We start from the raw sequence: 24,102 nt of genomic DNA, 5'->3' as shown, positions 1-24,102 counted from the left end.
CCAGAAGCCTCCTTCTCATCGGTCTAATAGTGTAGCGGTTATCACCCAAGATTCTGATATTCGATTTCTTGTGACCCAGGTTCGATTCCTGGTTAGACCTAACCTTGCTTTTTTCCATTTTAAGTTATGGAAGCCCCCTTGTGGCGTTAGCCGCCTTAGGTGTACATGTTACGTCGTCCAATTGGTCCTCGTCACAGCAGGATCCAAATTTTGGCTTCACTTGCCACAGGAAATGCTTTGCAGTTGTCGTCACTGTCCTCCCAATTTAACTGCAGATATTTGACGCTTGTCTTTTCTACGGCTGAAAGATTCAAGCCAGTAAAGTTTGTCTGATATCTTTTAAAACTTTTGTACGATCAATCTCATCTCCGAGTCACCGAGCCACTGGGTATAGGGTCAAATCGTCAACCATAAGCCAAGTTCTGCTTCCCCGTTGAAATCCTGTTAGGCGTACTCGATCATCTAGATGTGTACGAACTAGTACGAGCGCATCAAGTAAGGACAGGTAAGACTAAGGACACGATTTTCTGTGCCCAAACTATTAACTCAGCCTCTCCAGATATGCAATAATGTTCGGCAAGTCATCGACTCTTCCTTGGAGCTGCTATACTCGATGGACCTCGGATATTTCAACGCGGTTCCTGTCACCTGGCTCAGATCGTACTGACGTCCCAACATATGTACAAATGATCGTGCGGCATTCTGGGATATCCAGTGGAAACCTCTACAGCCGATATCGTTTCTCCAGCCCCAACTGGCAGATAATCACTCCAATGCTCGAACTTGCTGGGGCTACTAAATCGACAGCGCAGTCTATCAATGTCATTACAACTTTGCGCCCGCGCAGGATCTCGTGATTCTCCTTGCCAGGGCACCCACAGTGTGAGAAGTTCATTGCGTGTCAATTTGCGTCTCAGATCTTCACAGGCGAATGTCTTTATGTGTTAACGGACATTAAGGAGAGTTACGTCGTGTATGACATCATTTTCAGATCGATGAAGTCCACTGGCATCCGCTGTCGTGAAAGCATTCGACAACGAGGTCGACCCGGAATTATTTAATTCATACACTCCGGAATCCTCGATGTTTATGGCTTTCAATGCAGACGGTGGAGTGGTTGGCTTTTTGCAATTATGGAAGTGGAAGTCAAACTTTGGATGCTTTCAGGTCAGTGACTTGTGATTTTTCTGGACTTGTAGTGCCTCGAAGTCTTTGATTCAGCTTGACGATGAGTTTCAGTTTCCTAACGAATGATAAACTTCTCGTCGTCAATGCAAGAGACCTATTGTTGTATTCCGTCGTTCATTCTGCCGATGCTCTGAATACAAATGCATCGCATACACCAACTCCAGGCATATACGAATGACGATGCTGAGACGCATTCTCGTCACGCACGCGAGTTCTAACTTTCCCAGTGATATTCGCCCGAGAAGAGCGCTGGACAGCACGATGAGCGCGCTCCCAAGATGTTGAGAAAGGCTCCGGCAGACACTCCGGAGCAAATTTACGTCGAGCATTGAAAAGATGCTTGAACATGAAAGCAATCTCGGATATAATCACGAGAGTCTCGATAAAATCATCGCGCATCAACATGGGAAATGATCAATGACCTGACGAACAGTGGGTGCAGATACTTAGAGGAAGACACCAGCAGGGAACTGTTGGGCAGTGGTAAAGCACACCCGTGATACTCCGCGATACTCAAAAAGCCTGCGCAGAAGACAGGTAGACACAACGGATACTCCATCGTCCACAAGTTGGCGGTCGGCAACGACGAGCGATACCGGAGGTACAAAAGAAGAGGGTCAGAGCGGGTCGAAGCTGACATGGGTATTAACTATGACAACAACTTCGATTCGATTGGAAAGCCGTCACGTCAACGGCAAAAGTAACGAGGAAGAGCGTAAGATTGTTACGATGGTAAGGTATAACCGTGGGGTCTATATATAGGTCTCAGCGATGGTAAGGTATAACCGTGGGGTCTATATATAGGTCTCAGCGATGATAACAAGGTGCGGTGTCCAAACATTGAGGATCCACCCGCGGGGACTTATATGTGTTGAGTCATGTAGTAAGCCTGGCTTTACATCTATTCACCTAACCCCGCAAGATGTCCCCTCAGGTGAGGTCGCGCAACGACTCTGCAGGTCGGCTCCGTACTCACCTGCCTATCGTCAGAACATACGCATTGATGTTCACCATCATTTCTTTCTCGACGCTGAAAAAAAGGCAAAGAAAAATCTGGAAGTAGGCTGGCGAACACCAGAAGAAAACTTGCCTTGGAAACCGCTGATTAGTTTAGACGCCATGGACAAGCTGGGCGTTCGAACAGCGATTCTCTCTCCCCCTCCAGTCACATCCTCTTCAATTGGGGAGGAAAACCGCTCGGAAGTGAGGCAGCAGAATATTTATGCATCGCAATTGTGCGCCGCATATCCTGACAGATTCAGATTTTTCGCTGGCCTCCCATTCCTGGATGATGTTGAAGGTAGCTTCTCACTGCAGAGCATCCTTCCCTGTTGTTGTCCTCACGTCCTTTGCGAAATACAGCTTCGTTAGAGGAGATTGCCTTCTCCTTTGACGTCCTTGGCGCAGATGGAGTGGCTCTGATATCCAGTTATGGGGATGGCAATTCTGCGAGTAGGGCCTTTTGAGTTACAACGCGCTGCAAATAATGACAGGATGATGCCTTAGAGTATGTCGCCGACGACTTGTATGACCCTATCTGGAAGGAATTAGACCGAAGAAGCGCCGTCGTGCTTTTACATGGTACTCAGACGCCTTCCTCCACGCCATACCCTCATCCTTGGCTTGGCGTGCCAATTACTGAGGTGAGCCCGGTAGAATCCAAATACATGCTCTCGCTCACTCTAAGCAGGTCCCCAACGAGACCTATAAAGCTGCCGCCCACCTGGTGGTCAGCGGAAAGAAACGACGCTTCCATAACGTGAACATAATCCTCACTCATCTGGGCGGGAGCACGCCATTCCTTGCCTCACGCGTCGCTGCCCTTTCGCACCACATGGGTTGCCCGTTGACGCCGGACGAGATCATAGACGATTTCAAGAGCTTCTATTACGAAACTGCTCTTAGCGCCCACGAAACGACGCTTACCGCAATGTCAACATTCGTACCATCCGAGCGCCTCCTCTTCGGAACTGATTTTCCAGGTACTTGCCAGGAGCTGCGCAATGCATTACACAACTGATGATGTTCCTATTATAGCTGTGAGTACCAAGACAGCCGGGTGGTACACGGAGAACTTGGAAAATTATTTCGCCGGAAGACCACTGGACCTTGCCAATATCATGCGCGATAACGCTCTTAGGCTCTTTCCAAACCTAGGGCGAACCAAAGCGCAATAGTTCAGCGGTGGGCGCGAGATCAGTGATGAGCTGCACGACGGGCCACAATACACTGAATTTGTGAAGGAGAGTCCATGCATTGAAGGCTATACAAAATGATGAAGTATGCAATAGATCACGATAATTCGATCTAGGAATGTAAAGAGACGTCTATACACCGAGCCTGGACGAAAACATCAACCTTGTCACAAATGAACGAAAGCCAAAAAAAAAACGTACCTTCGCTTGCTATGTTCATAGACAACGTATGATATAGAGACTGAAGGAATGACCTGTGACAGTGATTAGTGCAACAGCTGCGCCATAACTCGCGATAGTATACCTTCGCTAATGTTGGGAATAGTCCACGATAAAATCCTCTCCACCCATCCCGCTGATATGTCCTTGTCACTACATCCCAAGGACCCTTATAGCGCTGCGGATGTCCTGATGAACCCGATGCCTGTAACCGTGTCCGTACCAGATTCAATGGATACACGCTCGTGGCGCCTACGCTCCCAGATACGCTCCCAAAGGCAAGAAGGGCAAGCACACCTGGCTCATCTCTCCCCGTCGATCGAAGGTAAGTCAACTTTAATGCCTCAAAGGTGCTCATATCAATCGCCGAATATCTACGTAACTCGATGAATGGTATGATCTTTGTCAAAAGATCATCACACTCACGGGAAAACTCCAATCAGACCGATCTTGTCTCCGGTCAGATGGAAGGCAAGGACACCAACAACGCAAGACGAACCGTCAAACCACGGTAGAAGGCTCGAAAGCGACCAAGTTGCCATACTCTCCGGGCAGCGTCCACGAGACTTCGTTTCTGGTTGCCTGTCGAACTCATCATTTGTGTCTGTAAAGCACATGTTCGTTATAATTGTCAACCTGGGAACTCCTTTGCTCCGTACCTTGAGAGTCTCGATTGGGTATATACCTTTACGGTGATAAGATGAAGGAACGAACAGAAGGGGAAGCCTCATTACTCACTAAGCTGGCTTGAAATGCCGCCCAGGCCTCCGGAGAGAAAGCGACTCGTTCCGCTAATATCCCTCGTGTCCTCCACACGATCCCAATATTGTGCGAAAGCTCGTTTCTGCAAAAATATAATGTAAAGACCAGATGGGGCCGAAAGCCAGAAGAAGGTACATACAGCTGATTCATACGTAAAGAACTTGATAGCCGATTCAGGGAATATCTTCAGCACGGAAAGGCCGTTTCCCGTCCAGAATGCGAGTACACCGCCCTCGGAATAGATGCGTGCAACTGCGCCCCCGATCGCTTTTAGACCACCCATTCCAGGCTTAGGCTGGATCGCAGTTCCACCCATCTCGGGAGGGCGAGTGATTAGAAAAATTTTCACCCGATCGAATGGTGCGGTACATGTCCGGGACACTTTGAACCAAATTGTCAACTCACGGAAAAAAATCAAGAATAAATATAATAGTCGCGCACCAGCTCCTGCCATTCCACCAGCCATGAGAAACTTGAAGGCGGTATGAGCTTGCAGCCAGTCATGGTGTTCCTCTATCTCCTCTTCCTCAAAATCGTCGTCTCCGATCACATCGGCACTTTCCCATAGTGATGGTATAGGTGGGGGCTTGTCTTCCGCACTGAGACTGACGTCACCTGAAAATGATATTCATGCTTCGAAATCACTGACGGGCATGAAATGACGAACCTTCCATTGTCACTCGTGCCGCTCCCCTTCCATCATCTCCCATAAACCTTTCAACTTCGTAGTATTGGTATATCTCAGCCGTCGATGCCTTTCGAGGCAACAATAATAGAAAGTCCCTGAACTCTCGAAAGCTGACGGTATGTGAATGTGGTGACCAGGTGAGACACGTCATGAAGTCAGTCAGCGTAGACGGCGAAAGTGTTATGCCTGGAAGAGCGTAAGGGAAAGCCATGCACCATCATATTGATCTCACCAGCTTTGCTCAATGCTAATGCCAATTCCTGCTCATCGAGGTGGCCGTTCCCATCAAGATCCAGTTCATCATGGAATATCGACCACAGTTCTGAACAGTCTTTCTTAAGACACCCCAAGCACACGCAGACAAAAAAAAGCACTCACCAGCTTCCTTAGTCTCAGCATACCGCCTAAACTCAGGCCACCTGATATGGCTAGGCCGTTCATTCGTCGTATGAGCTCCACACTTGCCCAGCAGCTCATCCTCATACACCTTCCTCATCTCCTCCGCCCTCCGTGCCGTCAATGGCACCCCGACATCAAACATTCTCGACGCAGCTACTTCCGATCCATGATAGCTCGAATTGGGCAAACGCTTCCATAGTTCCTGCAACCGCCTCTCCCGCTCCTCCTTCCCTTCTAGTTTTCGAAACTCGAGAAGATTATGCGGAAGTGGATGGAAGGAAGGAGGGTCGGACCTTAATCGCGGGATGAATGGCCGATCTTGGGCACCGGAGAGACAGGACTCGTATAGTTCGCGGCTCGTGGGGCGGTTTTCTCGGGTGTCCGCCATGAACTCGAGACGGGCAAGATAGATAGTTTGTGATGCCCGGTTACGATAGTTGGTGTTGGGTTCATAGAGACATTGTGCAACGTTTTTGAAACGTTCAGCTGGCGTACTGATAGACCAATGGAAAACTTGACGGACCGGGCTGGTTCGGCAAGCAGTGGTAAACAGAACCCTCCACGTACGGTGTTCTCAAGCGGATTCCCAAAAATAAGCGTCACTGTCAAACCCAGTCGTGAAAAAATGTGTTGCAGTGTCTTTAAAAGTCATAGTAGTGTAAGAATGAACAAAATGCCAAGTAGTGCCGCCGAAGTACAGTAGAGGTTACAGTAAGATAGTTTCATTATCCATCAGAAGTCCCAATAAACATCACAAACATCGCAAACCACAAAAGCCGGTGACCACACAACATTACCAACAACACAGACTAGACATGAAATGCTTGAAGCCGAGCCACCAGCTGCGCTTCGTACGACTAGCGACATCTCGAACAGCAGGAAACTCGGAGCCACTGTCCCCAGGAGCCTCCGTCTTCAAGTTTATAAGGCCTTGAGCAGAGGGAGCAGTGCCCTCGGTCCACTTATCAGAATTAAGAGTGAAATTAAGTGTCGAGTTGAGAGTGGAAGGACGCCTATCGTGACCAGGAGAGTACGTGGGAGGAGGTTGAGAAGACTTATCATGCCCGGCATGATACGAGATATGATCATGAGTCAGCAGACTTGCAGGGGGCGTCGGCAGCGATGACTTGGGAGGTAGAGGTGGAGGTTCAATCGAGATCGACGGAGCCGCGCCGTGCTCAGAAGCCAAGGGCAGTGTGGAGTGGGGTGCCTTTTTCGCCAGTTTGTCAAGCACTTATTCACAAAAGGACAAGGCACATTATACATACTAGCTGTGATATGATAGTGGGCGTTGGCGAGTCACATCCAGATTCAGTTGATCTGGGCCTTTTTCGTTGATTAGGGAGTGGAGGCGTCGGTGGGCGATATTCCTATAGTGTGTGAAGACCCTCGATCAGGAGATATTTGGGAGATTACACGCACCTCTTGATAAGACGGTTGCTTTACTGTGGAGCGCATTAGGTGTTCCCAAGGCGTGGGTGAACTCGGACGAGACACGAGTTCCTCGTCGTGGCAGCTCTCAGTGGGTGTAGGAGGGGTGAAGTTCATTCCTGAGGTCCCCCAGTCCTATGAGATATGAGTGAGATTCGGTTTCCTCAATTACCAAGCATTAGCGTACAGGCGTTGAGGGCGACAGCCTTTCCGTGGAGAATTCGGTGTCGGTCCCATGGGTGTCGTGGCTCGATGGGCCCACCACTGTGTCAATGGCAGGCAGAACAGACGTCGTTCTTCCCTCCCTAGATACTGCCCGGTCAATTGCGTTGCGCCAGTCGGGAGGTAGCTTGAATAAATCGGTGAATATTCAGCTCTTTCAACAGGGCACGTGCATGTGTACTTACAGGAGGTGCATCCTGACTTACAGACGCATGCGAAAAAGAAAACCGTCTTGTAGAGCTCGTCGGTGAACCATGGGGTGAAGCGGGAGGTGAGGGGATAAATTTTGGGACAGGCTTCCTATAGCTTGGGGTTCGGCTGGATAGCTTCGGTGCCGACATTTGTGACGAAACGGACAGTGTGATGAGAGACGGAGACTTATGTGCGACGACCTCTTAAGGTGAGGCGTATGTGGCACCCAATTATACCAAGATTATGGACTGGTGCTTTGCGTGGGCCTAAGATCAAAGCAGTTGCATAACAATTAAAGAAAATAATGATGAAAGAGAGAAAGGAACGGACCTCATATATAGAATGCCTCGAGTTTAGCCCGAGGCGGAAGTCATTAAAGGCTTGGGAAACTTCCTCTCTCTCGTCAGCAGCCACGCTTTGGACGTACAGAAGGTCACCTCATGTAAACCACACGTGTGGCTACATTTGACTGGCTACAGTCACAATGAGACAACCGATCGCGACGAGCGCGAATCCTGACACACACAGGTCAGAGGGGAGTCCCAGCTTGAATATTGTTTGCCACCGGCATTCATTGATTAGTCGAGGACAAAGAACGACTTCCGCAGGCCGTAGTCTTCATAACAGAATTCATAGACCATTATACTCACGTACCTGATCATCAAGGATAAGTCCGAGCTTGTGACTTGGTAGGCTGGGAGGAGTGCACCCTGTGGCATTTCGGAGTTAGTCCAATCCAATTATGGCATGTCTAGTGGAATGAAAGCTTCGCTCTATTGAACTTTGACTCCGCACTTTTGTAAGGTTTCCCCGATGTGCTTGACATCATACCCGATAAGCACAACGATATATTTATCATGATGATCAGTGGAGCACAAGCTCCGTCAATATTTCCCGGCGCCCCAAATCCGCTGTGAAGTAAAATTGAAAAAAGTCGGTAAGAGTGACCACCCTACAGTAAGAACATAATGCCATTGGATCAAGAAGACGAATAGTTATATGTCAGTGAATTGCGTAGCTTGTATGCGAGATGGAGGTACAAGTTAGGTCATTAAATGGCGTTACTTGATGAATAGACAGGTGGGAGCAATGCGTTAGTCGAAGTCTGAGGGTGGGTAAAGATGAATCAAGGGTATCAAGGTGATGCTTAATCGAGTTGGTAAGTAGTCCAAGCCAGATGATAACGCGTTCTCGTCGTGGGATTATAATTGTCGTTGCAGGTAAGATGGACGCAACCCCCGGCTCCCGGATCCCTTCGTGAATAGATGAAGTCATAATCAAATGTGATATGAAGCGTGGCGGAATCCTCAAGGAAGAGTGGACTTCTCTTGAATGAGAGCTTCCAGCAGCTGGTGGTCCTCACGTTGTGTACGTGATTGGGAAGATAACCGAACCTTCCATTCTTGCACCCATGTCCATCTGGAGACACGTTCCTCTTGATTGAGGCTTGATGTATTAGATTGTGGTGAGGAAGATGCCGAGATCAAAGAACGTAACCGCTCGCGTCCGAGGATAGGTGCGAGGGAGAGGAATGACAAAAAGGCAAGTTTGACAAGGATGTCCGGTGATGTTAGCAGTGATGAGACTGTTTGCTGGGATGGGGAGGTCGTGGATGCAACGGTTTGGAGGATATCGCCGATCTGACGTCAATGGTTATTTGGGTATGACGAAGTTGGGAAATGAGAAACCTACCTGACAAGTGACCGCCGTCCAAGGGAGGCACCCAATGAAGGCACCGAGTAAGCAATCGGAGATCGCAACACCGCATACACCGCAAGCGATGTTAATTCCCGACCAAGGCACCACGCCAACGAGGCGGAGGACGGAGAGGCGTGCCCAAGTCGGCGACTTTGATTTTTTTCCGGTGGACAAATTGGATTCACCCTCGAGAGCAACACGGGTCATGTGGAGTGCACGGGGGAATAGGCGCGAAAGAGATGGTGCTAAAGGTACACACAAAAGAGTCGCAAACATTGATCCCAGTGTAGTGAGTGCAGAAAGCAGCAATGTAGCCAGAACGGGATGAAACAAAGCGCCCGCTAAAACATTCTATTTTTAAAAATGGCAAGGACGTAAATCTATCAACCAAAAATAAGATGAGATGGAGTTTGCTCACCCAAATGACGCTACCGGGAATTGACCAAGCATGTTTCCAGACTGCAGTTACAGACAAAACGGCGATGACGTGAGCTAGGTGTAGTGGACGACTTTGTGAATATGCATGGAGTTCACGACCTAGGGCGGCAAGCTCGGGTAACGTTCTCGGGAAAGCGACGGAAATGGGCAAGGAATAGAGGGATAATAGGACGATGGCCGTTGTTAACGGGAAAAGCAGCATCACCAGCAGTATAGGAGCATGTACCTAGAATGGAAAGGATCAGATTGAGTAGGGTGAGAAGAAGGGTGGTGTTGAACGAACCGACTGAGGGCGCCACCAACGAGCATGGGTGCGGAGTGGAACTTTTTCGTTGTAAATGTCACCAAATGTTGTTTGCTGCGAGGACGCAGATAAAGGTAAGACAAATTCGTCCTCCACGGTAGACTGCGGAGACGAAGGAGCAGACCAGTTTATAGAGTGAGTTGTGGGCACGTGGAGAAGATCCAGAAAACCGGAAGCGATCACCGCAAACATGGGAGGCTTGTGGGCGGGTTCAGGTGAGGCAAGTATTTGAGAGGGTTCAAGATGTGACTGGGATTCAGATGGGGTGGATGGGGTAGATGGTTCGGATTGCTGAATAGGAAGAATGAGTGAAGAAGAACGACGCCTTCCAAGCGTGTTTATGGTGAGCGGAGGACGTATGTTGGTTGACGAAGCACGACTACGATTAGGCGGTGGTACAGCCAAGGACATCACACAGCAACGCTAGTAGGAGGAGGTTCAAAAAAGTGAAAAGGGTATTTGGTATATGAACGTTGTTTGAAACGCTGGTTTGAAAAAATACGTAAACTAATCTGACGAAAAACGAGTTCCGATCGGGCATTGGATGAGCAATCCCCGAGACAACGGCGTCGGCATGACTTATATCGCATGACAAATCACTGCCGGCCTGGCATCGTCACTTAGCATCAGTCAGACGGCGGAGGGGCACAGCGTAGCGGTGCATGCAGGTCATGCATCGACGAGTGCAAGGCTCCGTGCTGGCACCTGTCAACGTGCGATTCGCAGACGTAAAAACAAAGAGGATGCGTTTTGTCATGGTGTTCAGTGAGTGAGATGTAGCGTCGCCTCTTTTACACGGGCACAGCGTAGTGGGTGCATAGTGGATGCATAGCATAACATGAAATTGTAAGAGGCACCTCTTCGTCTGTAGTCCCAGTATCATACCAAAATACTCTCAATGCGCTCTCCTGCTCTCCTGGATAATGTTACCGAGCTCCTCCAGTTTGCGCTTTGCGCGGAGAAGTGTACCAAGCTAAACAATAAATCAGTATCGCATCACACCAGTATACTAGACACCCACCCGTTTCTTCGTCAATTTTCTTGCTTTCTTATCCTGTAAAGTCATAGCATAATTTAATATCATCATCTCCCTGCAACACGATCAACCCACCTTGGCGTTTCTCAACAACTCCAGTACCCGGCGCTCATACGGAGCAAATCCAGACACTTCCCGCACAACAGACCGCACGAACTTGTTTTTGGTTGATTGAATGCCCTTGCGGTGGCTGGGGCGCGTAGTCTTAGGAATCGCGGTGGTGGGGTAGCCCTTGTTCAGGCCTTGGCGGATGTCTACATGTCCACATTCCCAATCAGCAGTACAAAATATTCCACACAAAGTCACTCACTGCTTCGTGCCATTTTCTTGACGAGATCTTGAGGATGCGGTTGTTGCTGCCCTCCAACTCTACCCTCTTCCAAGAGTCACGTGTCCTCTATTGTGGCTGATGGTACTGTACAGTTTCTTTTCAATTATATTCCCACAACCTTTCACTAATACCATGCTTTAAACATTAGTCAAGTCAAAGACCTTGTGTATGCAGTGTTGTACACTATTATGTGATCTATGCTGTGATTGCAGTCATGGATGCGCAAATAAGACATTCGAAACCTAGATAATCTGTGCAGCCAAGTGTCATGAGCCGGCTCTCTGTCACAACACCCAGTCTTAGTATTGCCGCACGACTTTCACCCTTCCTGTCCCGCGCACCGAGGTAGCCGCGTTGTCTTCTATATGAGGCACTGCAATGGATGTCGGCGACGTCCGCGCGGAAGAGGGGAGGTGGATGGGTGTGGGCGGCCGGAGCGAATCGGCGTATTGCTCACCTCGGTTTAGGTGCCTCCGCGAGCCTCCTTCCTCTTCCTCTTCTTCCTCCTCCTCTTCCTCCTCCTCCTCTTCATCATCTTCAACAGTTTCCTGTAAAGCAGCTTGCATAAGTCAACATGTCTCCACACAGAGGGTGTGTTCTCCCACCGCATCAAAGTCCTCCATTAGACGATCATCCTCATCGATGTCCTCTTCCTCGTCATACTCCTCGTCGTCTATCCACCGCCCTCTCCAGTCAACCATATCTAATTCCTCTGGGCTCTCCGGTCTCACCCGCAACCATTGCATGCGGGGCCCGGTCTTCGCCCGTTCACTGACTTTGAAGCCATATATTCGAGGTTGATAAAGGTGACCTGCAGGGCGTTTCTGTCCCCCGTGAGGATTCGGATTGACAAAGGGCGAAGGCCGCGAGGAACTGCTACCCGAGCCACTGTGTGGCGAGCGCCCAGGCGACATCGATGATCCCTGCGATGACGAAGGTTTGTAGAACGGCGCCGGAGCGAGTTCGCGATAACTCTGGAAGAACAAGTGCGCAAATGTCGTTCCAAAGAAGGCCCCTACGTCCCTCGAGATCTAGGTGAGAAGTACTAACGGTCAGCAGAGACACAGCTCACACACCATCGACCCCCTGGAAACGACTGCTCGGTGGTGCATATACGTCATTGCAATTGGGACAGAAGAGCTTAACGGTGTCGAGGCCGGGCAGATCAGAACGACCAGAGGGCACAACATTGCAGCCCATGCAATACACGCGCGGACAGACGCCAAAAAGGGCATTTTCATACTTATCCACCTATCAGAAACCATGATCGAAGTCGATCAAGTGTGTTCAAGTTTGCAACGATTTTGCTAGACTCACCATTGCTTGCAATCCGGCGCGCGTCAGTATATAACGCTGATGCACTAGACCATACAATAGTTCAGCTGATGCTTCGACGATTGACACGTCGGGTATTTTTGATGAATCTTCGTCTCGGAGCGAATAAGATCGTGACGCCACAGTATGAAAGAAGAAGAACTTACCAGGCTCCACGTCCAACACCATCTCCATTGCCTCCTTCCAGAATGGCACCATGGCATTTAAGCCGGTCAGGTTGAAATCATCCTCGATAAAATCTTCCGAGACTTCACAGAAGTACTCGTGCCCAGGCAGGGAGCAAAACCAGCTAATCCACGTAAGGGTAGATGTAGGAGTAGATGACGCTGAAAATAAGCATCAGCAACCTCTCGATTAAATTCCCCATCTCCAAAAAAACGCGCAAAAGAAAGTGGACAACTTATGAAAGTCCGGAATGAATGATAGGTTGATACGCACTGTAACCTTCTTCAACTTCCTCCATGACCTCGTCGCCCTCACCAATAGCACTTACGGCCTCTTCCTCCTCAAGCTCGACTTGCTCCTCCTCAAGCTCGGGTGGACGGGACATAACGTTTCACACTTTAAGTCAGACAGGCTGACGGGCTGTGGGTCTGCATCCTGTTTCTCGAGAAGTTCCAGATCAGTATTCAAACTCCGCTTTCGTGTTCACAGCTGCCAACGCTTCGATCAGACCTTGAGCAAGTTTCAAGGCCACAGGGGAGAGCTACAGACCTCGGAGCACATCAAACACATGAACACATCTTCCTAGCACATTCGTATGTAATATACTTGGCTCTATTTGCAACTCACGACGCCTGGAAACTGCATGTCATCTGTTCCTTTACATGACCACCCCAAAATGAAGATCCCATGATAACCAGCAGCAATAATTGCCCAGTAATCCAACTGATGATGGTATATGAAAACGCCTTCCTTCCTTCCAATGCGACAATCTCCGCAGCAAACGTACTGATTGTCGTTAGACACCCACAATACCCGTCTCCTAAACCCTGAAGCAACGCGCAAGTGTTAGGGGAAACTGCAGATGGGAAGCCTTGAAGGACATGGAAAAAGCCTAGGAGAGCGGTCCCCAACGCATTCGCTGTGAAAGTTCCAAGAGGCATGGTCTTCAGGCGGGGATTCAAATTGATGGAAAGCAGGTACCGAGTTAATGTGCCAGGGAAGGAAAATAGGAGGGCAGCGGTCGCTTGGTGGCGGAAATTGTGTGGCAGGAAGAAGTAAGCTGGAAGCGTCGCTGCGTATGTGAGGATCGCAAGGATGGTAAGCGTGTATCGCACATTCTTGCTTGGCGGTCGAGGGGCCGGGAAGTACGGCTGAAATACTCCACAGACATAGATTCCAAATTTCAAAGAGGCCAGCGATAGTACGAGGGTGACCCAAGTCTTCGTAAGCCCGTCCACAAGCTGTCAAAACGTAAAAGAAAATACGCCATCATGATTAGAACCGCCAAAAACAAAACAAGGGTTTGCTCACATCTCGAAGCCCGCCTCTGAGGAACTGACCACTGTTCACCCAAGAATCAAACACATCCACCTGCCACCCAGAAAATGTTGTTAATGATCCACAGAACCCTGTAGGAGGTTAATTGACGTTTTGGTCTGATACCAGAGGGTACTGACCAGTGGTCATAGCTGTGTACAACGGACCATAGCTGCGGAGGGGTATGAAAGGCTAGGCGATGTGAAAGAGAGAAGGCATACAAATTACCAAATGGCACTTTCATTCTCAACCCAACGCCCATAATAAAGCACCCCGTGGCCTGGACGTAAGCCAACGGGAAAACACTTTGCCCGTTGTACGTGGTAAGCGCCTGCAAGCCAAGCCGTGCGAGTACTCCGAATATCGACGCAGGCATGAGGAGGGCTAGCACATGAATTGATAGGGGGCGATAGATCTTCACAGGTGGAAGCTCTTCGACTTCGGATGGGGGATGATCGATGCTAGCGAGTGTGTCTGCATCGTCTATCGCTTGATGGTGAGCTATGATGGACCCTACATCAGAGGGCTGTTGTGATGAGTGGTTCAAAGGCATTGGAGAGCTTTTCTTGGTGACTACCGTAGCTTCAGCTAGACGGGGACTCGGATATGCTACGTGGATTTCTTCTCCACAAATTGTTCCCCCTGGCTGGGATGCGGTTAGAACTTGAACCTGGCGTGCCCAGCACTAGTCCTGTGACTCGGTGGGTGCGCTTGTGATCAAACTTGCGACGAACCACAAAGTACTTTTAAGTTGTGCTCGGGTAGATTTGCCAGTGACTCGGACTTTGGAGATACCAAGTTCGTGATTACCAATTCAATTGGATTTACTATTACAATTAGTTTTCCCGACTTGGAATTCCGGAACTGAGTGTGTTACCATCCGCTTGAAGGTTTCGCTCGATTTCCTCCGCATATCTAGTTTACATGCTGTTCTGCCCGACATGCGCTAATATGCTTGTGATATCCTCAGAAACAGGGTACAACAAATGGGCATGTAATTCATGTCCATATGAGTTTCCGATTTCGAAGCAGGTGTGTACTCCAATCAATATAAACCTATTTTACAGTCCTTTCACAATTGCGTTGTAGATGACTTCCCGCTCGCGTATGAAGCGAAAGGAAGTAGACGATGTGCTCGGAGGGGAGGAAACGTGGCGGGATGCTGATTCAACTGCTAGTCAGTCCCTTTCGTGCTTTCACGATGTAGAATGTGGGAATGTTGATCCACGACCTGTAGTCGCTTGTGACAAGTGTAGTCATCCTCGCGCGTATTTCTATCAGCTGCAGATCCGATCTGCGGATGAGCCCATGACGACATGTATGTGCCTCTCAATTGAGTTTGCGACAGTTGGCGTTGATGCATGGCTTCGTGGGATCAGTTTACAGGCAAGTTTGTTTTGCTGACACCTATGTCGATAACCAGTCTGATGATAAAGTTCCAGATGTGCTGGATGCGCCTATCAATGGCGTGAAAATTGATGATTTTTCAAAAATGCGTGTCGAGATGGTTTATGGTTTTTGCCTTGATATAGAAGGAACGACTGTCTTCATTCTATCAAGGTCTGACTACGGGAGGCTAGGTTTTTGCTCCGTACATCAAAATATTCTAGCTAAGCCTCTGATGTCCTCGGTCACTTCGTGGTCACCACCCACGCTCCCTTTCTCTTTTCAATTTATGTTCGTGGGGTTGTACTACCCCATGTCAGAGTTTTATCAGGCTCCAGCACCGCCCATACAAGTTTGCAAATACCGCTGTATGAAAAATTACCCACTGATCCACCTTTCCTGCCAGCTGGTTTAGAAACCCACACTGACACCCACCTCCGAATTATTGTTCCCTCGGACCTCAGTGCTTGGTACTCGCTCCATCCCAGGCCTGCCACTGCTGCTCATGCTAACACAACGCTCGCCCACACCGCTGCCCATGCTGCAATCCCCCCTGAGCCCACCACGTGAAAGGCCAACATGTTATCACATGGTTCAAACTTCCACCCTTCCAGCGGCTGATAAGTGTCAACACACCAAGCTCAACATTTGATGGGCAGGGTGAGCAGAGACTCCTGTGACCGCCGGATTGGGCTGAGCAGGTGAGAATCTTACCCCTGACGCGTAGCTTTTCGAGCTGGCGGCCGCGAGTGACGACGGCAGGCTTTTCACTTTGGTTGACAGAAATGGAAAGATTGTACGTCCATCGTGGGCCGCCGCATCCGGATATTATAGATCGACTCAACGGTCAGGTTGATGCCGTGAATCGATGGACTGTGTAGTCTACTAGGGACCAGTCGGTGTATATCCATGCATGAAATGTATGAAGTCCGCATACAATTTAGACAAGGCAAGTCGAATAATCACCGTCAGCTTGGTTGCAATTACGGTGATACGATGCGGTAGCGCTTACTTGTCGTGAAGTGGGCTGAATAGAACGAAGCGCGACCAAAGTCGACCACTAGTTAGACTTAGTATAATACAGCGTGCCTTCCATGTGAAAGGCGTTCGCAGCTCGTCCGGACTCCGGATTCATCCGGTGTTTCCGTTGTTCCCAGAATAGAACTTGTCCGATGTAGGGCCTTCACAACTTTTTCATCCAGACACACCTCTCTCACTTTTCCCAAACAAAAATGCTAGCTCACCGGTCGATTGTTGATGTTGCGCAGGGCGCATTCAGGTCCGCCCAGGTCAACCGATTTGTGTTTTCTAATTATTCGGGTTGGCACTTACGTTTACGTTGTAGCCATTCAGACGGTATGCTTCTGCCTCCCCGACTGCTGCTTTTGCTGGGCACAAGGGTAGCAATGTGAGTCCTCCAACAATCTTCGTGTTATAGCCCTTACCCGTTTGACAGGGCAAATACACTGTGACTTTAATTCCCGGAGACGGTTAGGTTGCTCGTCTAGTGGAGATTCGGTTAATTGACGTCAGAGCACAGGTATTGGCCCAGAGATCAGTGAATCAGTCAAGGACATCTACGCTGCTGCAAATGTTCGTTTGCAGTCTCTTATTTGAGATGAGCGCGACTTACAATTCTAATAGGTCCCCATCGAATGGGAAGAAGTCAGCGTGACTCCCGTTTTGAAAGGTGGGAAAACGGTTATTCCAGACGCTGCAATTCACTCTGTAAAGAAGAACACCGTTGCGCTGAAAGGTGCGTTGATTGTGGTTAGAAAGAGGTGAAACACTAAAACCTATTCTCAGGACCGCTGGCAACTCCAAGTGCGCCCCGTTTTTACTCTGGTTCACACGTATGCTGAGCGTCCTCAAGTTGGCAAGGGCCACGTCTCTCTGAACTTGACCCTGCGTCGGACGTTTAAACTCTTTGCGAACGTCCGTCCGTGCGTTTCGATCAAGGGCTTTAAGACTCCTTATGACAACGTTAACACCGTTTTGATTCGGGAAAACACCGAGGGAGAGTACTCGGGTATTGAGCACGAGGTGGGGTTCACCCTTTGATACATGAGTATTGCTTACGTGGGTATTTCAGATTGTGGATGGGGTGGTCCAGTCCATCAAACTCATCACATGGGACGCCTCTGAGCGCGTTGCTCGTTATGCGTTCCATTATGCACAGGCTAGCGGAAGGAAGCGAGTCACGGCTGTCCACAAGGCCAATATCATGTGAGGGGTCTTTTAGTCAAGAATTATGGATGAATACTGATTCAGGTCAGGAAAATGTCGGATGGCATGTTTTTGTCCGCTTGCCGGGAAGTTTCGAAGGACTTCCCGGATATCGCCTACGATGAAGACCTTTTGGATCGTGTCTGCCTACAGGTAAATAAACATGAGGCCGATGTAGTAACGAGCACAGCTGAGGATATCGTTATAGATTGTGCAGAATCCCCAACCTTACTCCAACCGGGTCATGGTGATGCCTAATCTCTATGGTGATATTTTGTCGGACATGTGCGCTGGATTGATTGGTGGCCTTGGCTTGACACCTTCGGGCAACATTGGTCGTGTAGGTTGCATGGCCCTTTAAGCGCCTCGAGCTTAAGCCTTATGTCCCTTTCCGTAGGATGCATCGATTTTCGAAGCCGTGCACGGATCGGCTCCCGATATTGCAGGTACGGCTAGTCTTTGCTTTGGGTGTATAACCAATACCGAGATGGTCAAATATAGGGAAGGGATTAGCTAATCCTACTGCTCTCCTTCTATCTTCTCTGATGATGCTGAGGTACGTGAACCTCAGGAACTGTTTGTAACTTCTAGGCTGATCCGGGATACCTCGTATAGACACATGAACTTGAATGAGCATGCTGCCAAGATCGAAGAGGCTGCCCTTAGCGTAAGGCGTTTTTCCTATTACGCGTATTCGTGTTTCTTACGACGGGAACGTTATAGACGATCGCAGAGGGTAAGACGATTACAGGGGATCTGGGTGGGAAGGCCTCGACTATGGAGTACACGGGTGCGATCATCAACAAGCTCACTAAGGCATGATCGTTCCCGTGGAGGGGTTTCGAGATTTATAGACAGATAGACCGTATTTCTACCAATACCAGATAATTGGGATCGGCTCTCCAATTTGCTTCGGTCCCTTGCTTCCGCTGCCGACTTGGGCTGCGTGGGAAATAGTAGCCTGCGGATGTGATAGGAAAATGAACTCAGTGAATGTTGACTTACGACGACCAAGCTTTAAGATCCCTTCCACGCCTACACACGGCATTCACTCTTCATAATCCCTCACTCGCCCTACAGGGCAAAGACGACAATAATTCTCACTCTCCTGCCAGACAAGGTCAGTTAACCGAACTAATCTTGTTCAATTTGCTGATGATGACGGTCGACCTCCAACCCTTGGCCAGATAGCTCTAGTTCACATTCTTCCACAAAACAGATAATCCAAAAAAATATTGAATATCCTGTAATATTTTCCTGCCTCCGAACGATACGAACGAAATGACCGACGACTTTACTCAAACACATAACCTCCCGAAGAAGGAAGAAAAGAGGCCCCCATCTGTACCCAACAGAGGTCAGAGGAGAACTTCATCCAATGCTAGGCCGTCCTCTGCAGCCGGCAACCTCCAAGGTGCACCACGGCCTTCCTCTAGGTCCGGTAACAAGAAACCCCAAACAGGGGCGTCTACTACTGGTGGCACTGAGTCTGGTTCAGACACCAACAGAAAAGCTCCTGAGCCTAAGAAAGCCGAACCTCGTAGCAAGAGCCAGACCGGTGTGGCCCCACGAAACGGCAACCACCGCAAAGCTCAACCTTCTGCGGCTCAGGGTACCCGCGTCATGACTGGCCTTTCCTCTTCTCCTGCACCCCCTTCGGCATCTGAATCCAGTGATGCTTTGTCCTCTTTACAGAGAGTCATTGCAGACCTGAAGACAACTTCGCCTCCAAATCAATCAGTTTCCCCTGGAATTAATAATTCGCTCGCTGCTTCCATGCATGCTCCGCAAGCACAACCTTCAAACCTTCCAGCAAATGCGCCAGTGTTCCAGCCAGGTGCTTCTTCATTCCCTGGCTCCAACCTCGCAGATGCTGTGAGGCACCGCAAAGCTGTATCGCTGGGCATTACCGGTGTCCCTGGTAACTACAACTCCTTCTCGCCTCACCTGGGCGCGATGATGGAAGACGCCGAAGATGGTACCGGACCCTCGTTCGAAGATGGTGAAATTCCCGAGCATTTCTACCAACATCAGCCAGGGCACCAGCCTCGCGCTCAGTCTCAAAGCTTCATCCCTCCTCGTTTCGCTGCTCTTGCAGCGCAGGAACAGGATGTTCTTGGGCCAACTGGTCGTCCTCAGCTTGCTCCTGGTTTCATGTTCGGAGCGCGTAGGAGGACTAGCTCCAATGTCCCTGTGGGTCCGCCTATCAATGAAGAAGACGTCAGATTCCAGTTTCCTCAGCAACAACCTACCTTTGCTTCGGATGAACAATCCCATAGGAAGCCTGAAGGTGACTTCACAGGCATCATGGCTGAACAGGTATGCAACCGACCGTGTTGCGTGCTTTGTGTTACTGAGATTACCATAGATTGCCCTCCAGAACCAGATTGAGGCGCTTCAGCAACAGCAGCAGGCTTTGTATCAGCAGCAGCTCGCTTCGAACCAGGTTCTTTCGCTACAAACTCCAGGATTGGTACCAAACAGGCACAGGCGCGTGCAGAGCACATTACCGTCCAACATGGGTGGAAATTTAGGTGTCAACGCTTTCAACTCCCCTATGGGCCAGTTCAATAGCATGAGCAACCTTGGTCTTGGTCTCGATAATCAGCCAGCTGGTCTCCCACGTGGTCATGGCAGGAGACACAGCGTCAATGTTGTCAACAAACCCAGTCCCGCTCAGGGGTCAATCAGCTTCCCTTACAGTGGTCAGGACGGCTTCGACGACGGCTTTGCACCTCCTCCTGGTTTTGGTGGTCACTCTCGCACCACTTCTCGAGTTGATTCTAGCTGGCGCATCAGTAAGTTTGACATTTGTTTGCCTGCACATCTAATATTCATGACTGTTCAGACGGAGGTGTTGGCGCCATCCAAGGCAACAATGCATTCGCCGCTGATCTTGCTCAAGCACAAGCGCAGCTTCAGAGTTTGCAGCAATTCCGTGCTGCAGCTGGTGGCCACCATCACAAGATGCCATCGTTCTCGTTCCCGAACATGCTTCCAAACATGATGGCTGCGAACATGATGGGTCTGAATATGGGCGGTGTCAGCTTACTGCAGCAGCAACAACAACAACAGCAGCAATTCCAATCACAGCTTCAGCAACAATCCAACCAGCCTCAACGCAAATCTCTTTTCGCTCCTTACCTACCTCAGGCTTCGCTGCCGCCACTACTTGCAGCAGGAAAACTAGTTGTTGGCATATTACGAGTCAACAAACGTAATCGCTCGGACGCGTACGTTGCTACCGAGGTTCTTGACGCCGACATCTATATTTGTGGATCCAAGGACCGTAATCGTGCTCTGGAGGGTGATATTGTCGCCGTCGAGCTTCTTGATGTTGATGAAGTTTGGGGAACGAAGAAGGAGAAAGAAGAGAAGAAGCGCAAGAAGGAAGAGAACTCCGCTTATGACCTAAAGTCGTCTTCTGTACGCCGCGACGACAAGAAAAAGGATGACGTTGAAGTCGAGGGCCAAGGTTTGATGCTATTCGAAGACGAGGAGTGCGTTTGCATCGTTTTCCTATTGGACCATTGACTCAGACATTTGTTCCCGTCAGGGTTACCGATGATGTCAAGCCTCAGTTTGCGGGGCACGTCGTTGCCGTGGTCGAGCGCATGCCTGGTCAACTCTTCTCAGGCACTCTTGGCCTTTTGCGGCCTTCGTCCGCAGCGACCAAGGAGAAGCAGGAGGCTGAGCGCAGGGAACGTGAAGGCGACCGTGGCGACGAGCCCAGGCGCGGACCCGTAGAACGCCCGAAGATCGTGTGGTTCAAGCCTACTGACAAGCGGGTACCACTCATTGCCATTCCGACTGAACAGGCACCTGTGGACTTCGTCCAGAACTCTGAGGCTTATGCAGACAAGCTATTCGTTGCTTGTATCAAGCGTCATGTCAGTGTGTTTTGGCAATTGTATGTTGACTTCAATGACATTTTTTTCTATAGCCCATCAGTTCTCTCCACCCATTTGGCACTTTGGCTGAGGAGCTTGGCCCCATTGGAGACATTGAAGTTGAAACCAGTGCCCTGTTGAAGGACTGCAACTTCCCCACAGAGGAGTTCTCGGACAGCGTTCTCAAATGCCTGCCTCCCACGCCCTGGACGTGAGTTCCCGGTTGTCTCCTCTCAATATATGATATATGTGCTGATGATATTATCGATAGCGTCCCAGAGAGAGAGTACGAGGTCCGGAAGGATCTTCGCGAGGAGCGCATCTTCACTATTGATCCTGAGTCAGCCAAGGACCTTGATGACGCACTGTCCATTAAGGCCAACGACGACGGCACTTATGATGTGGGCGTGCACGTCGCTGACGTCTCTTACTTCGTCAAGCCTAATACTGCTCTTGACCGCGATGCTCGTAAGAGGGCAACCAGCGTGTATCTCGTGCAGCGTGCTGTACCCATGCTTCCTCCCACCATCAGCGAAGAGGCATGCAGTCTTAATCCGGGTGTTGAACGTCTGGCATTCTCGGCTGTCTTTACCATGACTAAGGAGGGCAAAATCACCCAGAGGTGGTTAGGCAAGACCGTCATCAGGTGAGTGTTATTAATCAGTGCATTGCATAATTAAATTCATTTAATGTTAATGCAGATCTTCTGCAAAACTGTCATATACCGACGCCCAGAAAGCTCTCGACGGTTACGATATGAGCGATCTCGTGGTCGCTCCGGAACACAGTACATTGGCGATCGTACATGACATCAAAATCCTGAATGGTCTTGCAAAGCACCTTCGTGCTAAGCGCTTCCAGGATGGTGCCGTGAGCCTTTCGTCCAAGCGCCTTAAGTTTACCCTCGACGAAACCGGCCGACCAGTGGACTGCGAGCAGACTGAAAACAGCGATGCAAACAACATCGTTGAGGAGGTTCGTGTTTGAATTGTATATGAGCTATATCAAAGACTGATTTGAACAATCGTAGTTCATGCTGTTAACCAACACCACCGTTGCGCAACGTATTGCCGTTCACCTTCCTGAGCAGGCCCTGCTTCGTAGACATGATACACCGCTAGAAAGACGCCTCGTGAGTTGATATTATATATGTGATCCCATTCCTGCTACAACTTTGCACAGAATCTTTTCACCGAGCGTGCCAATCGGCTCAACATCGCAGTCGATGTCTCCTCTAGTGGTGCCATCATGAAGTCATTCGAGGCGATCACAAACCCGACCGCCCGCATGGTATTGGAGTTGATCTCCCACAAAGCTACTCAGCGAGCCAAGTACTTCTGCGCCGGTATGCTCGACATTGCAAAGTACAACCACTATGCTTTGAGTGTGCCCCTCTACACCCATTTCACCTCGCCTATCCGTCGCTACGCGGATGTTCTTGTGCACCGTCAACTCGAGTCAGTTTTGCAGGGTGGTGGTGAGTTACGCTTTGGAACTGTCTCCGTCATCTGCTAACGGATGGCAGCGGAACCCAAATTTACCATGGACCGTGATGCCGTTGCAAAGATCGCTCAACAGTGCAACATGTTCGTGTCATTCTAGCAATAGCTTGTCTGCTGTGCTGACTTTTTAACAGCAAAAAGGACTCAGCGAAGTTGGCGCAGGAGCAGTCGACCCATCTCTACCTGTGTGTTCTAATTTCGGACCTCACGCAACGATATGGTCCTGTCATTCGTCCAGCCAAGGTTGTTGGTGTTCTTGATGCTGCGTTCGACGTTCTTGTCCCCGAGTTTGGCATTGAAAAGCGGGTTCATGTCGACCAAATGCCTATTGACGTATGTGTTTTAGAATTGGTTTATGAGAGGAAATCTGACTGTTGACTAGAACCACGTTTATGAGGAGCACTCGCACACCTTACAAATATATTGGTCGAACAAGGACGTCCTTAGCTGGCTGGCAGAGAACAGCGATGACGAGCATTTAAAGAAGGTTAAGCAGAACGCTGAGGCCCACGCAGTCAAAATGGAAGTTGCATCCCGCTCTGTGCACGACGAGAAGGCCCTGTTTGACGAGGATGAAGATGCCGATGAAGACGAGATTGTATTGGGAAGAGACATGGAGGCTGAAAAGGCACCCGAGACCTCGAAACAAAGGCTGTTGTCTGCCACCAAGGTCCAGCCTGTGTTCGAGGGCTTGAGGACCACACCAGCTGGCCACAAGATTCAGGACATCAAGGAGCTGATGACCGTTCCCGTGCGTATTCTTTTGAATGATGCACAGTATTTTATTGACCCCTATACAAGGTTATCGTGACCGCCGATTTGACCAAGAGCCCGCCTGTTATTAAGGTGTATAGCGTCAACCCTTATGCGGAGCAGAAGAGGTGATGCTCTGCATCCACCAATGATTACGGCGTTTTATGTGTACGATAACTGTTCGATATTCCATCATGCCCCATTTTCCAATTCCCTTCTATGTTTACTAACTCATCATGGTCACGTTCAAAGGTCTCTGTAGTAGTATTCGGTCATTCACGTTTTCCTTGTTACATTCTCTCTTTCGCTTCGCCATCATGCCGTTGTTGTCTACAGGCCCTGTGTTCGTTCGTGTCTTGCTATACTATAGCATTAGTTCGTCGTCCGTGGTATGAAATCTAATATGTTGTCTTCTGATTTGGCCT

At 49.5% G+C, this 24,102-nt stretch overlaps 10 protein-coding genes and 1 non-coding gene across 11 annotated transcripts; 5 read left to right on the top strand and 6 right to left on the bottom strand.

The window, feature by feature from the left end:
• Positions 1 to 20: 20 nt before the first annotated feature.
• On the top strand, positions 21 to 100 carry DEU56DRAFT_t17. The gene has a single exon. It is a non-coding gene; the product is annotated as a tRNA-Gln (tRNA).
• A 1,867-nt stretch (positions 101 to 1,967) lies between these two features.
• Positions 1,968 to 3,365, top strand: DEU56DRAFT_875957 (uncharacterized protein; the record flags this gene model as incomplete). The annotated part of the gene is made up of 7 exons (XM_041356007.1): positions 1,968 to 2,012; positions 2,073 to 2,122; positions 2,179 to 2,488; positions 2,551 to 2,640; positions 2,695 to 2,831; positions 2,879 to 3,170; positions 3,226 to 3,365. The coding sequence occupies exons 2-7, from the start codon at positions 2,111 to 2,113 to the stop codon at positions 3,363 to 3,365; spliced, it is 981 nt and encodes a 326-aa protein (XP_041215106.1). The 5' UTR covers positions 1,968 to 2,012; positions 2,073 to 2,110.
• Positions 3,225 to 5,839, bottom strand: DEU56DRAFT_936554 (mitochondrial carrier; the record flags this gene model as incomplete). The annotated part of the gene is made up of 12 exons (XM_041358820.1): positions 3,225 to 3,528; positions 3,585 to 3,637; positions 3,688 to 3,976; positions 4,029 to 4,051; positions 4,102 to 4,206; positions 4,262 to 4,287; positions 4,341 to 4,446; positions 4,504 to 4,745; positions 4,806 to 4,979; positions 5,032 to 5,238; positions 5,285 to 5,374; positions 5,431 to 5,839. The coding sequence occupies 12 exons, from the start codon at positions 5,837 to 5,839 to the stop codon at positions 3,516 to 3,518; spliced, it is 1,737 nt and encodes a 578-aa protein (XP_041215105.1). The 3' UTR covers positions 3,225 to 3,515.
• A 405-nt stretch (positions 5,840 to 6,244) lies between these two features.
• DEU56DRAFT_906301 (uncharacterized protein) lies at positions 6,245 to 7,445 on the bottom strand (the record flags this gene model as incomplete). The annotated part of the gene is made up of 5 exons (XM_041356809.1): positions 6,245 to 6,661; positions 6,720 to 6,821; positions 6,874 to 7,017; positions 7,070 to 7,231; positions 7,290 to 7,445. The coding sequence occupies 5 exons, from the start codon at positions 7,443 to 7,445 to the stop codon at positions 6,245 to 6,247; spliced, it is 981 nt and encodes a 326-aa protein (XP_041215104.1).
• A 1,158-nt stretch (positions 7,446 to 8,603) lies between these two features.
• Positions 8,604 to 10,147, bottom strand: DEU56DRAFT_906300 (uncharacterized protein; the record flags this gene model as incomplete). The annotated part of the gene is made up of 4 exons (XM_041356808.1): positions 8,604 to 8,936; positions 8,989 to 9,345; positions 9,413 to 9,658; positions 9,716 to 10,147. The coding sequence occupies 4 exons, from the start codon at positions 10,145 to 10,147 to the stop codon at positions 8,604 to 8,606; spliced, it is 1,368 nt and encodes a 455-aa protein (XP_041215103.1).
• A 290-nt stretch (positions 10,148 to 10,437) lies between these two features.
• Positions 10,438 to 11,234, bottom strand: DEU56DRAFT_765678 (ribosomal protein L36e). The gene is made up of 4 exons (XM_041351031.1): positions 11,083 to 11,234; positions 10,848 to 11,026; positions 10,758 to 10,790; positions 10,438 to 10,709 (listed from the first exon to the last, which is right to left on the bottom strand). The coding sequence occupies exons 1-4, from the start codon at positions 11,093 to 11,095 to the stop codon at positions 10,632 to 10,634; spliced, it is 303 nt and encodes a 100-aa protein (XP_041215102.1). The 5' UTR covers positions 11,096 to 11,234; the 3' UTR covers positions 10,438 to 10,631.
• On the bottom strand, positions 11,215 to 13,108 carry DEU56DRAFT_221435 (casein kinase II regulatory subunit-domain-containing protein). Its single transcript, XM_041345132.1, has 6 exons — positions 12,919 to 13,108; positions 12,585 to 12,764; positions 12,421 to 12,533; positions 12,180 to 12,354; positions 11,709 to 12,118; positions 11,215 to 11,651 (listed from the first exon to the last, which is right to left on the bottom strand). Exons 1-6 carry the CDS (start codon positions 12,986 to 12,988, stop codon positions 11,403 to 11,405), a joined length of 1,197 nt encoding a protein of 398 aa, XP_041215101.1. The 5' UTR covers positions 12,989 to 13,108; the 3' UTR covers positions 11,215 to 11,402.
• A 118-nt stretch (positions 13,109 to 13,226) lies between these two features.
• On the bottom strand, positions 13,227 to 14,296 carry DEU56DRAFT_723260 (CrcB-like protein-domain-containing protein; the record flags this gene model as incomplete). The annotated part of the gene is made up of 4 exons (XM_041347762.1): positions 13,227 to 13,844; positions 13,915 to 14,012; positions 14,061 to 14,092; positions 14,142 to 14,296. 4 exons carry the CDS (start codon positions 14,294 to 14,296, stop codon positions 13,227 to 13,229), a joined length of 903 nt encoding a protein of 300 aa, XP_041215100.1.
• Positions 14,297 to 14,778: 482 nt separating this feature from the next.
• Positions 14,779 to 15,442, top strand: DEU56DRAFT_765642 (uncharacterized protein). Its single transcript, XM_041351030.1, has 5 exons — positions 14,779 to 14,952; positions 15,010 to 15,097; positions 15,158 to 15,238; positions 15,300 to 15,306; positions 15,363 to 15,442. Exons 1-5 carry the CDS (start codon positions 14,845 to 14,847, stop codon positions 15,397 to 15,399), a joined length of 321 nt encoding a protein of 106 aa, XP_041215099.1. The 5' UTR covers positions 14,779 to 14,844; the 3' UTR covers positions 15,400 to 15,442.
• Positions 15,443 to 16,426: 984 nt separating this feature from the next.
• On the top strand, positions 16,427 to 18,525 carry DEU56DRAFT_765637 (uncharacterized protein). The gene is made up of 14 exons (XM_041351029.1): positions 16,427 to 16,595; positions 16,652 to 16,714; positions 16,763 to 16,796; positions 16,847 to 16,899; positions 16,951 to 17,062; positions 17,113 to 17,130; positions 17,180 to 17,349; positions 17,399 to 17,532; positions 17,583 to 17,685; positions 17,741 to 17,872; positions 17,930 to 17,978; positions 18,034 to 18,088; positions 18,148 to 18,199; positions 18,256 to 18,525. Exons 1-14 carry the CDS (start codon positions 16,539 to 16,541, stop codon positions 18,352 to 18,354), a joined length of 1,131 nt encoding a protein of 376 aa, XP_041215098.1. The 5' UTR covers positions 16,427 to 16,538; the 3' UTR covers positions 18,355 to 18,525.
• Positions 18,526 to 24,093, top strand: DEU56DRAFT_846124 (SSD1 protein). Its single transcript, XM_041355132.1, has 14 exons — positions 18,526 to 18,652; positions 18,720 to 19,851; positions 19,901 to 20,330; positions 20,381 to 21,032; positions 21,089 to 21,422; positions 21,476 to 21,633; positions 21,694 to 22,068; positions 22,124 to 22,397; positions 22,453 to 22,554; positions 22,605 to 22,899; positions 22,948 to 23,008; positions 23,059 to 23,257; positions 23,307 to 23,675; positions 23,726 to 24,093. Exons 2-14 carry the CDS (start codon positions 18,814 to 18,816, stop codon positions 23,807 to 23,809), a joined length of 4,371 nt encoding a protein of 1,456 aa, XP_041215097.1. The 5' UTR covers positions 18,526 to 18,652; positions 18,720 to 18,813; the 3' UTR covers positions 23,810 to 24,093.
• Positions 24,094 to 24,102: the final 9 nt, after the last annotated feature.

This window comes from Suillus clintonianus, assembly GCF_016758775.1.
Source record: "Suillus clintonianus strain FC179 chromosome Unknown DEU56scaffold_2, whole genome shotgun sequence".
NCBI lineage: Eukaryota > Fungi > Basidiomycota > Agaricomycetes > Boletales > Suillaceae > Suillus > Suillus clintonianus.
The sequence above is the reverse complement of the archived record's forward strand: the minus strand, read 5'-3'. Positions and strand labels throughout refer to the sequence as shown.

Bases quoted from the DNA above. Each gene is read 5' to 3' on its own strand.
- DEU56DRAFT_765678 (XM_041351031.1), bottom strand. The intron at 10,791-10,847 runs GTGGGTTGATCG...ATGACTTTACAG, and splicing joins AGTTGTTGAGAAACGCCAAG to GATAAGAAAGCAAGAAAATT. The intron at 10,710-10,757 runs GTGGGTGTCTAG...TTTATTGTTTAG, and splicing joins GAAAATTGACGAAGAAACGG to CTTGGTACACTTCTCCGCGC.
- DEU56DRAFT_221435 (XM_041345132.1), bottom strand. From the start codon at position 12,988: ATGTCCCGTCCACCCGAGCTTGAGGAGGAGCAAGTCGAGCTTGAGGAG. The intron at 12,355-12,420 runs GTGAGTCTAGCA...GGTTTCTGATAG, and splicing joins GCGCCGGATTGCAAGCAATG to GTGGATAAGTATGAAAATGC. The intron at 12,119-12,179 runs GTGTGTGAGCTG...CGAGGGACGTAG, and splicing joins TCGTTTCCAGGGGGTCGATG to GGGCCTTCTTTGGAACGACA.
- DEU56DRAFT_765642 (XM_041351030.1), top strand. From the start codon at position 14,845: ATGCTGTTCTGCCCGACATGCGCTAATATGCTTGTGATATCCTCAGAA. The intron at 14,953-15,009 runs GTGTGTACTCCA...ATTGCGTTGTAG, and splicing joins AGTTTCCGATTTCGAAGCAG to ATGACTTCCCGCTCGCGTAT. The intron at 15,098-15,157 runs GTCAGTCCCTTT...CACGACCTGTAG, and splicing joins GGATGCTGATTCAACTGCTA to TCGCTTGTGACAAGTGTAGT.
- DEU56DRAFT_765637 (XM_041351029.1), top strand. From the start codon at position 16,539: ATGCTAGCTCACCGGTCGATTGTTGATGTTGCGCAGGGCGCATTCAGG. The intron at 16,596-16,651 runs GTCAACCGATTT...TTTACGTTGTAG, and splicing joins GCGCATTCAGGTCCGCCCAG to CCATTCAGACGGTATGCTTC. The intron at 16,797-16,846 runs GTTAGGTTGCTC...GTCAGAGCACAG, and splicing joins GACTTTAATTCCCGGAGACG to GTATTGGCCCAGAGATCAGT.
- DEU56DRAFT_846124 (XM_041355132.1), top strand. From the start codon at position 18,814: ATGACCGACGACTTTACTCAAACACATAACCTCCCGAAGAAGGAAGAA. The intron at 21,423-21,475 runs GTCAGTGTGTTT...TTTTTTCTATAG, and splicing joins TTGCTTGTATCAAGCGTCAT to CCCATCAGTTCTCTCCACCC. The intron at 23,258-23,306 runs GTATGTGTTTTA...ACTGTTGACTAG, and splicing joins TCGACCAAATGCCTATTGAC to AACCACGTTTATGAGGAGCA.